This window comes from Crocodylus porosus, unplaced genomic scaffold (assembly GCF_001723895.1).
Source record: "Crocodylus porosus isolate Cpor-Errol unplaced genomic scaffold, CroPor_comp1, whole genome shotgun sequence".
Lineage (NCBI taxonomy): Eukaryota > Metazoa > Chordata > Crocodylia > Crocodylidae > Crocodylus > Crocodylus porosus.
The window spans coordinates 935,966-949,376 of record NW_017728929.1 but is presented as its reverse complement, the minus strand read 5'-3'; the positions used below and the strand labels follow the sequence as shown (position 1 = coordinate 949,376).

Sequence of the window (13,411 nt, the reverse complement as noted above, 5' to 3'; positions counted from 1 at the left end):
CACTAGCCTATCCTCAGGTGCAGATGCTATGCCCCAAAGTTCAGTGTCATCGGCGAACTTGGCCAGTGCACTTCTGACACTAATGTCCACATTGTTGATAAAGTTGTTAAAAAGGACAGAGCCTTCGGGGATGCCACTGGTCACAGCACCATAACGATTTGCTTCCATCAACTACTAGTCTCTGGGTCTGACCTCGGAGCCAATTTCCCAGCCATTGGACTGTGGTGTAGCCGAGGCCACAGTTGGCCAATTTTTCCATGAGGAGATCATGGGACACCAGAACAAAGGCTTTTTTAAAGTCCAGATATATGATGTCAATCTCTTCTCCCTTGTCCAGGTGATAGGTCAGGCAAGACCTGGTAAGATTGGACAGGCAAGATATACCCACAACAAACCCATGCTGGCTGTCCCTGAGGATGTTCCCATCAGCCAACTTATCCAGAAGGGTCCCTTACCATAAAGAAGTTCTTCCTTACATCCAACCTGAAGCCATCTTTTAACAGTTTATGGCCGTTGTTCTTTGTCCTCCTCTGGGGCTCCCTAGTGAACAATTTTTCTGCCAGCTCCTGATATTCACCCCTTACATATTTATAGACAGCCACCAAGTCCCTCCTCAATCTTCTCTGCCTCAGGCTGAATAGTCACAGACCCCTTAGTCTTTCCTCATATGGTTTGTCCTCCAGGCCCTCAATCATTCTTGTGGCCCTTCTCTGAACCCTTTTAATATTCTCCATGACTTTTTTAAAGTGTGGTGCCCAGAACTGGATATAGTACTCCAGCTGGGGTCTCACCAGTGCTGAGCAAAAAGGAAGTACCAGTTCCTTAGCCCTGCTCATGACACATTGGCTAATGCATCCCAGTATGCTATTTGTTAAGTCTGTTGACTACAGCGTTGCACTGGTGGCCCATGTTCATCCTGTGATCAACCATAACCCTGAGGTCTCTTTCAGCCATTGTGCTGGCCAAGACATTGTCAATCGTAATACAGAAGAACCTGGATTCTTTGTAGGCGTAGGTTCCTGAACCTCTTGTAAAGATGAGGGTTTGTGAACTAAGGGCAGGGGGTGAACTTATAGCCACAGAAAACAATTGTACAGGACTGAAGAGGTGCGCCAGTTATTTGTTGTGGCTTTTATGTCAAAGGCTGCTGCTTCTCAGATCAGCTGAGTGGAGCCCTGATGGCGCACCAGCTGGTCATAACAACAGTCCTTTGAAGTAAAAGCAGTAGCCAAGTGGCTCATTCTTAATTTGCAACCAAGCAGGCTGCAAACCATCCTGATATGAAAAATCTGTGTTCTTTCGTATTAGAGCAAGTGCTGCCAATTCACTGTATCAATGTAGGGTCTCTTGTATCATGGCAGTGGAGGCCAACCTTTTTGGCAGGCATGCCAAAAATTAGCCCCTCACCTTCTCTGAATGCCACTCTAATCTTCTTCCCCTACCCAATCCGCTGGTCTACTTTCTACTCCCATCTCTGTGCTCCCTGCCCAATCTGCTGCTCTGCTGTTTCCTGACCTTTCTGATGCTTTGCTCTCTCTGATCTGCCATATGCCACACATAGCAGCCACTGATGCCACTTGTGGCACACATCCTGCAGCTTGGCCATTCCTGTATCATGGCAAAGTCCTTATATCATGACACCATGTCACTTCACTAAGGGCTGGAAGACATGGGATAGTTATGTGTACTGACAATAGTTTCTCAACAAAATCCAGAATGGGGAAAACTTCACTCTCATAGATGATGGATGCTCTTCAGTTTCTGGATTAACCATAATTTATTCCCTTCCATTCTACAGCAGAGAGGTCTGATGAAGTTTCTGGAGTTTCTGGTCCTGTGTTGTTCTGTTAACTAAACAATCAACATCTGTTGCCAGGGAGACAGAAGAAATGGAAGAGAGGAAAGGGCACAGCAGGAAAGTAACCAGCGGTCTCAGGAATGGCACTTCTCAGCATACAATGCTGCCATCTGGCTCGGTTTCCAAAAGTGATGAGCAGTCAGAGAGTCTTAACCATGCAACTCAGATGGAGCAGCAGAAACACTATGTTGCAATTCAAAGAAATTCCAGGTACTATCGGTCTATGAGGCTACCAAGCAGAGAGAAAAGGAGGAATACAAGAGAGGCAGTGAATGCTGCGAATGTTTCAGGTAAGTACCAGACCCAGAATTCTTGCTCTTTTTTTTTTGGACTGTGTTTAGTAGTGATGGGAAGGGAGCTCGGGTGGATCCACACTTACAGAAGTGGAGAGTTCAGCACACAGCTCTAAGCATCAGCCCCTGCCCTTCTGCTACAGCTGGTGTTTCAATGCCAGACAGACTACTATTCACATTGGACCTGCAAAGCATGTTTTGCTGTAGAGAACCAGAAGAGGCTCAGGAGCCTGGCTCTACCCCTCTCTCAGGGAAAATCACTTTAAGCAGGGAAAACCAAGTGGCAGACAAGAAGGGAGCCAACCCCCAGCAACATATGAAGACAGACAGAAAAATGGGATTTCTACAAAGAAGGTCTGTGCAGCACCCTCAGAAAATAAACAGAAAAAGTGGGAAGGCAACGTGCCCAGGAACACCACCTCCAGCAAACAGACTGCGCAGTTATGGGTGGGATCAAACCTCTTTGAAATGACAGGGTACTACTCTGACCCTTCATCTAAACTGCCATTAAATCTCCTGCATACAGCCAGGAAGCTGAGATAATGCAAGCAGTGTCCAAAACACACAGACATGTGGCAGACTTGAGTAAAAGCTGAATCATATGGCCCAAGGTATTTCCCTAGGTACTTTCAGAGCAAACACAAGGCTTGTCTATGCAGTGTCAGTAGCTGGTCTTGTGGAGAACGGGACTGAGCACGCCCAGCCAACACCCATTGACATACTCCAGAGCTGGAAGTTCACCCATGAAACGGCTCTGGGCCTGCTTCCAGTTCTTGCTTTCAAACCCTTGGGTTCTTGTGGGTTCAAAAGTAGCCACTGGGGACAAGTCCAGAGCAGCCTCACAGTGAATTTACATCTAGGGAGAGCATTGGCTGTTTTGAGTGGGTGAGACATGCTCCCTCCATAAGACACACCACTGATGTGGTGCAGACAAACCCACGGAGGCTCAGGAATTGATTAGACTGGAACTGAGTGTACCTGGGTGATGTCCAAGGGGGAAGCAGGACAGCGATCAGAGAAGCTGAGATGAATGCTGCAAGGAAGTACCAATACTGATGCTGGTCCTAGTAAAAAGCTGAAAGAGCTTTTCAGTCAAGTGCTGAATGAGAGAAAGTTGGAGCTGTGAGCAAATAAACCATGGCCTGCTCAATTCTTTGTGCGCCATGGGAAGTGGGACTTTGTCCATTCTTTGGAATGGAACAGGATTGCAGAGATCACCGACCCAAGCATTGTTCTCCTCCGAGCAGAACAAAACCTGCAGAGTCCAGAAGCCAGCAGGTTGCTTGGATCACAAAAGGGCAGCAGCATACTAAGTGTCAGTGTGAAAAAAATCACTGAAGATGACTACTGTATCACCCAACAGAGAGGCACATTGCCCATCCATAGCAAACAGCCTGGGTTTCCCTTGATGGCATGAGGATCGAACTTCCCCCGAAAGAGGCCTGGGGGATTCTTCCAAAAAAGGGTCTCCTGTTCTGCCAGCCAAGGGAGCCATGTTATCCCCTGAGCAAAGGAGCTGATTCTGTCCAGTAAGATGTATGCAAAAGAAGATCCTTCCCTTCCCTAAGTGTACAAGCAGGCAGCACAAGAGCAAGAAGCATCTGCTTTATATGCTTCTACTGTTGTCAGTGAGGTCTGTGGACTAACTGAGCATTCTGCATGCCAAGGTAGACCTCTACTCCACCCCAGCAGTGCAGCAGCAGGACTGGCTCAGAACAGTTCCCTCTGCCTCTAATGCTTACCAACAGCGTCACTGCAGCAGGACTGACACAGAAGACATTCTTCTCTGCATGCTCAGGATCACTGTATAAGGAAGGCATTCTCTCCTGTGTAGCCACAACATCTCTGCTGCATAGCCGGCTTAGAGAGAGGCCTCTCTCCTGCAAGCCTACATCTTTTCTGCACTCGGACTATGGCACAAGGCAGCATCTCTCCTGTTCAGTCAGTGTCACTGCAGGGGAATCACATAAGAGCAATGCTTCTCTCTGACATGCTTACAACAGCACCAGTGCAACCTGCCCTGCTCGGAGCAATGCTTCTTCTTTGCATGCCTTTCCTGTCACTCCGTTGCTAAAGCAGGACCCTCTTGGAACAGACATTCCTCCTGCACATCTGCAGCCATCCAGCAGGATCTGTTCAGAGCAATATTTCTCTCTTCCAATCAACATAACAGGACTTACTAAGAGGAATACATCTCTCTGCTGGGTCATGTGCTGACTGGGAGCTGCGCACAAAGAAACAAATCCAGCTTTGAACTGTAGCTTTTTCAGTAGGCTGGATGGCATAAACAGCTCTCCCGATTTTCCCCTCAGAAACACAAATATCATTCACTCGCGCTCTCTCAGAAACTGGACAGCATAAGCTTTTATACAAGCCTCAGCTTCATATAACAGGAACCTCTTCCCACAGCATTTGCTCAAGCACATGGACACAAGGGATGGGTGAGCTCTTTTATATTAAATTCATACCCCCTTTGAATTGGAGTCCAAAAGTCTGACTCAATATCAGACATTAATGTGTTCACCTTCTACCTAGGAGACACTGAAAAAATGGGAGAGGAGAAAGGAATTAACCCCCTCCCCCCCAAGAATCCAGTAAATAAATAGGATGGAATATATACGGTGGGAAGAAATTAGGAAGTGAGAGCAGGGGGTGGGGAGGTGAGAAGAAGTGAATCTAAAGGAAACTAAACCCACTACAGGCCGAGGCTCACATTTGGGCATTTGTGCCAGCCTGCCTTTTGAGTGTATCTGAAAAGTCTAAGACATATCAGGCACCTTGTTATCTAGAATCAGAGTTATTTTTGCAAGCAATCTCCTTTGGCAAGGGAGAAAATGTTTAAGTTAGAGGAAAGCGTTAGGAGTCAGAGAAGCAGTTTTGTGAAATTTCTTCTGCCCTGCTCCTTCCCCATCACCTGCCACACTCAGTAAACTATATATCACAGATGTACAAAAACTTGCAGTTCAGACAATCCTCTAATGGTGAATCGGTAGCATTGTCTAAGTGGGTGTATTGGAAATGCACTTCACATAGAGAGGCCAGGTCTGCACTCACTGATTGCCATTGATTTAAGGTAGAAGCAAAATTACTTTGTAAAAGAAAACAACAATGCTGTTCATCTTCAGGCTTCAGATAACAACAGACTTAATTTTGGAAGTGGGATGAGTCCTTCTCTGCCCTTCCCTGTTAAACAATTTTGTGATGAGCCTGGGACCTAACATCATTTCTACCACAACTTTGGTTCCCTAAGAAAGATTTTCAGGTTTGCTTGAAAGAAAGGGGAGAAGAATTAAAGGTAAAGCTCCTTCCCAAAACTTACTTTCATTTTTCTTGCAATAAAGTGGACTTCTCTGTGGCAGGAAACAGACAGCTGCTGAAGTCCTGGCATGGGAAAACAGGTATCAGGACACTAGCTCCACCCAGCTCTTCTCTGTAAGTAGTGGTGTTGAAAGTCACTGGATCCTGGAGATCATTTTTTGGGGGTAGAAGGCTTTTGCACACACACATACACACACACACAAAGGATGATGCAAGCCTACACACATATTTTCATTTCATTGTACATGCAATTGAGGAAAATGAATGTGTAAAGACTTGTCCTAAGAGTAGACATATGAGCTTTACAACCTCTTATTTGAAAATTTACCCCTCAGGAGTCAAAGTACAGCCTGATGACTGCAAACCACTGCTTCTCCCATTTCCTTCCATGTAAACACATTATTGCTTATTGTAGAAATAACAAAAATCATTAAGAAAAGGGCTGATTTACTAACTTGTCAGCTGTCTCTCGTGCCACAGATTCACTCAAAAATGGAGACTCCAGAAGTGAGCTTGTGAATGTGGATGGGTTATCTCACGAGGCATCCCCACTATCAGTAAAGCCTGATATGACAGCATCAGAACAATGGAACCAAAGGTAAGGAGGAGCTACCAGAGTTATCAGGCAGCAAGGATACTGGTTTGGAAGGAAGACAGGGACAATGTTATCTACCAGTTCATGTCATCTCACCTTACTCAGCTGTACTAGTTTCATCTTTTATATATATATGAGGGCATTATATATAGATTACAGTAGCTAATGCTTTGGGATACAGGTTTTACAAGGTATAAAGGAGTTTGGAAGTAAGGGATGAATGACAAGAGGGTGAGGGAGGGGAGGTTGGCAAGACAATTTTTAAGTTCTTCAGCTTTGTTTACAGGTCATATAGGTTTCAAGAGTTGACGGGTGGTATAAAGTTGTCCACTTTGCCCTAAATTCCTCATTTACCCAGGCTGCATAAAGATCTTGGTCCTATAAGTCTTTGCTCAGTGCCCTGCAGGGAGTTGATGGCTGGTGGAATCCACAGCACCAGTGAGCAGTAGCCAGGTTTGGGCAAAAGCAACGTTGAAGAATAGTTGTAAGTTTAGAGTGAAAATCTCTGCCCCCTCTGAGCCCACTCCCTTACTCTCAAGATTTGTGCCCTGTATGGAAAAAAAGGAAGTGAGGTGTCTGTGTGTCTGAGAAAAGAGACAAGTGTGGTCGTCAGCATGCAAATGAGGAGCATAGCTACCCACACTCCTCCTTTGCACCCATTTCATTGCTAGATAGAAAAAAAGAGGAAGCTGTGGAGCAAACCTGCTCCCCTTCACACAGGATCCAGCTCTTCTTTGCTTCCCACCCTGCTCATCATCATCCTTTGTGTAAATGAATACAGGGTAATACTCCATGACTTTGCCATAGAGGATCAAGCCCTAAGTGACAAACACCTGCCATTTGTACAAGGATGCGGTATGACACATCTTGTGGTTACCAAAACCCATGAAAGATCTCTTTTGATACCCTTGTCCAGGAGGACAATGCTAACAGAGAATCTTGACTACAAAACATAGCTAATTATTTACATACAGGAATTATCCTGGCTGGTATTGATAGCCCTTTTTGCATTAAACGGAGCACATGAAATCAGACAGCAGCAGTCTGCTGAAGTGTTAAATCCATCTGTCTTCCTCTCCTGGCGTAATCACTGCTGTCAGCCTCCGACATCTTGACATTGCCAGTTAGGCAGCTATAAAACGTGCAAATTCCAATGCTAGCTCTGGAGTCAAGAACAATGAGCCACTGCTATGAGCCAGGTTTATTTCACATGCTGCAGCTCATACAGCTTGACAGGTCAGTGCAGGTTACAGATCACGTGTCTGCAGAAAGAAGGCAGTGTGATGCTACTGAGGTAGGATTATATCTACTGTAAATTGGTAGAATTGACAAAAAATGCGACCAACATTTTAGCTAAAACTGAGACCCTCTCTGTACCCCCTCTTCTGTAAAAATCACTCTCCTGCCCATTAAATAAGCATGCTCCTATGCAGATAGATATACACAATTTACATAATCCAGAGAAGTGCTGAACATTTTGTATCTAATCTCTGCAAAAAAAGCTTGCTGGCACTTGGCAGCTAGAGCTGCAGGTCTGGGTAAAGAAAAGCAGTGGCACATCTGTGGGCAACAGGGGTGCAGCCCCACTTGAAACAATGATCTAACCCCATATGGTGCATCTCAGGATGCATTACTCAGTGTCTAGCACCAGCCAGATAATGTGTGCTGCTTTCTTTACATTTTGAGTAGTGGCTCCCACTCCAAAAGCACTGAGACTGGACAAGTACAAAGAAAAGGGAAAAGAAACTAGATGTGGAATTTCACATTGTCATAGCTCACCACAAGGTCAGCAATACGTAGAGAGTCTTTTCTTTCTGCACACTGAATATGAGGCCTCCACTTTGGAGAGCAAAGATCGTCTGAAGTCATGAATTATGTTTGTTGGACTTCAGCCAAGAAAACTGTCAAAGACACTGTTGTAACTAATAGTCACCTTCCTCTGAAAGGTAGACTATCATCAGCTCACTTAAGTATGCATGTGCACACACACACACAATAAAAGAATACATATTTTAGAGTAGTAGGGTGTAAAAAGCATTTTTGGAATGAATTTGGGTTGGCCACATGACTCATGAATAACTAAGACAGATTATCTCAAACATATGTTGATCAAACTTTTTTCCAGCGCACAATCCTGAAGTCTGTATGCATCACATGCTTTACAATTTACTACTGTTTTAGACAGTTTCAGAATAAATTTATTTTTCTATCCCTCCTTCTGTACAGCCTTGGCACCTAGCAAGGCTAATTACAGAGTATTTGCTGGGAAGGGAAAATTTAAATTAATAAATTGAAAATATACCTCTGAGAATAGCTTTTCTGGACATTAAGATGCTATTATATTTAAAGTCCTATATTTCACAGATTGACAGAGTTAGAAGCAAGTAAATTCTATGCCCCAACTGGGCTATTCTATGTTTTTAAAAAACTGAAACAGAAAAAACCCAGAAATTCCATGCAATGTCATGTGATGGACAGCCACATTAGTCATAAGCAGAGCTGGAATTATAAAGACTTCTGTCACTTAGCCTGTGTGTTAGCAATTGTAGGTTGTCATCTCCATGTGGACCAGTACTAGAAAGAGACAACTGTTGCCGTGGGTTTTAAAAATATTTGCTGACAACAGAGGAATGGTGAGATGCCAGGATCTTGGATTTTGTTGATATGGACTCTTCTACACATCCCCTCTACACTCAATTCCTTTGGCTCTATCTTTTCAAACTTGTTCCTGTCTTTGTCCTGTCTCCTCTCTCTCCTGGCTCCTTAACCTATTCTCCAGACCTACCTACTCCTAATTTCTGTTCCTGAGACTTCTTTTTTGAGTCCCAACCTCCTTGCCCAAATTTGTTTCTGCCCTTTCCTCTGCCTTCTAGCCTCGGTTTCGCACCCTTATTGTCTCCCACTCCTGACTCTCTCTCCAGACTCCATGTCTAATCAGTGTCCCCTCCCTTCCCCAAGTCTCTCTCTGGCTTATACCAATAGCAGTTTCCTCCCAAACTACTGGCTGCTAGTGCCCCTTTCTATCATTCCTGAGTCCCAGCACCTGTGTCCTTATCCAGCCAGCACCAGGCCCAGTCTTGGTCTCCTCTCCCAGGTCTCTGGTCCTTGTGGGCCAAAACAAAATAACATTAGGGACTGGGAAGTTCCACATGTCTCACACTAGGAAGCCAAACCCCAGGAGTGAAAATTGTGCACAGATGGTGATTAGCAATGTGGAAAAAACACCCCCGATGCCTAAATTCCTCTGGAAAAAAAACTTATATAAGCTGATGTAGTATCAAAAATATGCCACAAAAATATGAAAAATTATACTTGAACAATTCGTCATAGAAAACACTGCTCAGACAACATAACGTAACCAGACTGACAAATTTTAACTACTGTTTTGCTAGGTACAGCATTATAACTGACTCCATATTTCTCCTGCAAATTAATTAGCGTGAATTAAACCATCCGCCATCAGCCTCAACTTTTAGAAGGTCACTGGAATATTTTCATGAAGATTTGCTGGATTAATATAAGCTACTTGATTCAAGTACAAATAATAAACTTCCCCCCATTCTTCAGGAACCCAAGGAATGCCAATTAATCTTTTCCAAGCTTTCTAATCAAATTTGCATTTGAGCTTGGGATATGCATGAGACAGCTTAAACTGATTGGGTAACTTTTGGGAAAAAAAATTAGCACTTAAAAGTACAGACATAGAATAAAAATCCTTCTACCAGCCATAACTATAATATTGCAATAAACACTTCAGAAACTCCAGTAAAATATCACATTTTAATACATGGACCAGACAAGCCGAAATTTAAAATCTCTTACAAGAGCAGTATGCTAAAGCTTAGAACATTTTGCCACTGTTCCACCCCCCACTTCCTTTGCAGAATACACACATGCCCACACTGCCTCTCCTTAATACACAGGCATGCTGAGTATTGTAACTAAGACCTTGAAAGACCATTTAAAAAAGGAAAGAGATATAAATATGAGATGTCATATGAATAATTCCTGGTGTCTGTGTACTTTGGAGCATCTCAGCATCCCTAAGGAGGAACTGCATTTTCTTTTGTTAAACCATGGTTCCCAGTCTTCAAGAAGTTGGGTGCTGCCTCTGACAACAGTGGGAGCAAAAAGCACCCAGTACCCCCTAAAATTTGCTTGTGAGCTTGTAGGATTAACAATTCATTTTAAAGTATGGATGATGCAAGTTGCCAGATTCTCTGAAAAGGATTTTTTTAAAACATCAAAATGGATTATTATCATTATTGACTCCAAAATGAACATGGGCCGACAATGCGAGGTCTCGGTTGGCAGGGCTAACCGCACCTTGTCATGCATCCACAGGTGCATCTCAAGTAGAGCCAGGGAGGTGATCCTTCCCCTCTATGCGACACTGGTCAGGCCACAGCTGGAGTACTGTGTTCAGTTCTGTGCACCCCACTTCAGGAGGGATGTGGACAACATTGAAAGGGTCCAGAGGAGGGCCACAGGCATGATCCGGGGACTATAGGGCAGACCCTACTTTGAAAGACTGTGGGACCTAAACCTGTTCAGCCTTCACAAGAGAAGGCTGAGGGGGGACCTGGTGACTGTCTATAAACTCACTAGGGGGGACCAGAAGGGTTTAGGGGAGACGCTGTTTCCCCTAGCGCCCCCTGGCATGACAAGGAACAATGGACACAAGTTATTAGAGAGTAGATTTAGATTAGACATCCGCAAGAACTACTTCACAGTTAGGGCGGCTAGGAGCTGGAACCAACTTCCTAGGGAAGTGGTGCTGGTTCCTACCCTGGGGATCTTTAAGAAGAGTCTTGATGCCTACCTGGCTGGACTCATTTGAGTCCAGTCTTTTTCTCCCGCCCAGGCCGGGGGGTCGGGCTTGAAGATCTACAAGGTCCCTTCCGATCCTACTTCTATGATTTTCATTAGAAAATGCTGATTTATCATCATGGGAATGAATGTATGTTTTGAAGAAACTATCACACACACACACAAACACTGCCCCCCCAAGAACTTTCAAGGTTTTCCATGAAAAATGAGAAAACAACTGGCCTCTAAAACCCTGGTGGTAGGGTACTTGCTTGGGCATGGAGCAATCCAGTGTTATGATATGATACCCTGCCTGCTAAGGTGAGAGGGAGAGAGAGACTCTGTGTGTGTGTGTGTGTGTGTGTGTGTGTGTGTGCGCGCGCGCGCGCGCGCGCGCGTGTGTGTGTAAAATAGACTCTTCCCTCAGCAGGCAGGGTATTATATTCTGCATCCCAAGCAAGTGCCCTACCACCAGGATTTTAAAGGGGTTGATTGTTCTCTCTCTCATTTTTCATGAAAAACCTTGAAAGTTCTCAGGTTTTTTTAGCTGTAGACTGCAAAACTTTCTAAAATCTTGAAAATGTTCACAATCTTGTGTTTCATATAACCCTGTATGAAATACAGGTAAGTGATGTTAAGTTTGGGGAAAAAGAAAGGGTAACATTTATTAGAGATTGAATTGAGAAATAGAAAAAAAAAATCTTCCTAGTATAAAAAAGAAGAGTCAGTGACTGCATCTACACAAGATACACAAACCCCAGGAGCTGAAATTGTGCACAGATGGCAAGGTGGAAAAAACACCCCCAATGCCTAGTTTATACAAGTACTAAATGACTACGCAGTAAACTGAATTACTGTGCACTAGTGCCGACGAACATATTTTTCATGATGGTACTGCATAGTAGCCTAATGCTACCGTCAAGTCACGGTTGTTGCTGTGATGTTACTGTGCAGTAGTACTGGGTTACTGCACAATCAGCGTCTCATGTAGATGTGGCCTGTTAGTACTAAACAGTGGAACAGATTCACATAGGACTAAAATGTGGGCTGTTTCTTATCATAGTAGTGACCTCGCATGGTCATGGAGGGCTTTCCATTGTGAATGTTTTTCTCATTTCTACATTTTCTTGTGACGGACATTTCTTATGTTTTCATCTCAATGCAAAGCTGAATTTATTTTGGAAAGTCTTAAGGAAAAAAACAGACAGTCTGGATTTATTAACAGGCAGATAAGGGATTTACATTTTTTCTCTATTTTTTACTGTTCTTTCACACTCATAACGCAAAATGCTTACTTTTAAAAGAAGTTCAGATTTGTCAACAGACTTAACCCTTGAGAGTGAAGCAATGTAATACAGTAAAAAGGGCATCACATTTATATCCAGGATGTCTGGGGTCTATTACTGACTTTGCCACTGCCTAGCTCAGTGATTCTGAATAAATCACAGTATACTGTTTGGTGACTCACTTCCCCCATCTGCAAAATGGGAATAATACTACTTTCTAAACTTTGTGCAACGTTTTCAGACTGACAGATAGAAAAATCTCCTCTAAGGATTAATTATTAACATATCTGGTTAACAGTTGGCATTAAAAAGTTACTGAATTTACAATTCATTAACCCTTTTACATGCATCAGCTTTTTCTGAAAGACTTATCTGAATAGGTGTACGTAGAAGATATCCCTAGAAGGCTGCACATTTCCAGTAAATGCCTGTGCATGTCTTTGCTCTGCTACACTAGTTTTGGATACACAGTTAGCAAGAAATCCTTCCCCAACACCTCCCCCCCCCACAGTGGGGTGGATAGATAGCAGAGCTGAAGTGCCAGACTCTGACTTCTGCAGTTACCAGCCCTTCTCAATACCTTTTCAGAGAGCTGCTGCCAAGCTTTTAGGCTTTTTCCCCCAGCAATCAGAGCCCCTTTCCTTCTCAAATGCTCTCCACCACTTTCCCCCTTTCACACCCCCTCTGCTCATCCTCCTAATTGTCTGTAGACAATCTCAGAGCCCCTCTGGGAAACACCTGAGCACCTGCCCTTCAAACCATTTGTCCTAACCCCTGTCCAGCGGTGACTCTCCTCACTCTTCCATGCCTACAAGTGGCACAACAACTTCCAGTTGTTGCACCTCTCAGTGACAACCTGCTAACCCCCCCAACCTCCCCATGCCCCAACCTCCCCAACCCCTCTTTCTGCTGTCAAAACCTTCTCCTTTCAATCCCAGCTGCCAGTCTTTTTCAATGTGCATCTGTAGTGCCCTCCCCTCAGGAGAGGGGGCAGCCACAGCCGCATCTATCCAGATCCGGCCTGCTGGAGTGGCGACAAAATTCTTCCTCCAGCAAAATTCCCGGAGGAAAGGGGCAGTGGTGTCGCCTGGGGCAGGGACGCGGGCTCCGGGGGAGACCCGCCAGACCTCCCCGCCGGCCGGCAAGGGGGTCCGCGCACGACCCGCAGCGCCCGGCGCCGGACAGGCAGGCAGCGCCGAAGTCGGGCAGGAGGCGGGAGTCGACATAGCCCCTCGAACAGGAACCCAATGGG

General features: G+C 44.7%; 2 protein-coding genes across 3 annotated transcripts in view; one reads left to right on the top strand and one right to left on the bottom strand.

Moving 5' to 3' along the window:
- The window catches only part of NEU2 (neuraminidase 2), a 50,657-nt gene extending 45,061 nt beyond the window's left edge, over nucleotides 1-5,596 (bottom strand). Inside the window, exon 1 of the mRNA XM_019542882.1 lies at nucleotides 5,471-5,596. The gene's annotated coding sequence lies outside the window, so the exon portion shown is untranslated. The remainder of the gene's footprint in view (nucleotides 1-5,470) is intronic.
- NGEF (neuronal guanine nucleotide exchange factor) overlaps nucleotides 1-13,411 on the top strand; it is an 85,431-nt gene that overhangs the window by 29,557 nt on the left and 42,463 nt on the right. For both annotated transcript variants that reach the window (XM_019542878.1, XM_019542879.1), the window contains 2 exons: nucleotides 1,877-2,148; nucleotides 5,950-6,067. In XM_019542878.1, coding sequence (XP_019398423.1) covers nucleotides 1,877-2,148; nucleotides 5,950-6,067 — 390 coding nt within the window. The remainder of the gene's footprint in view (nucleotides 1-1,876; nucleotides 2,149-5,949; nucleotides 6,068-13,411) is intronic.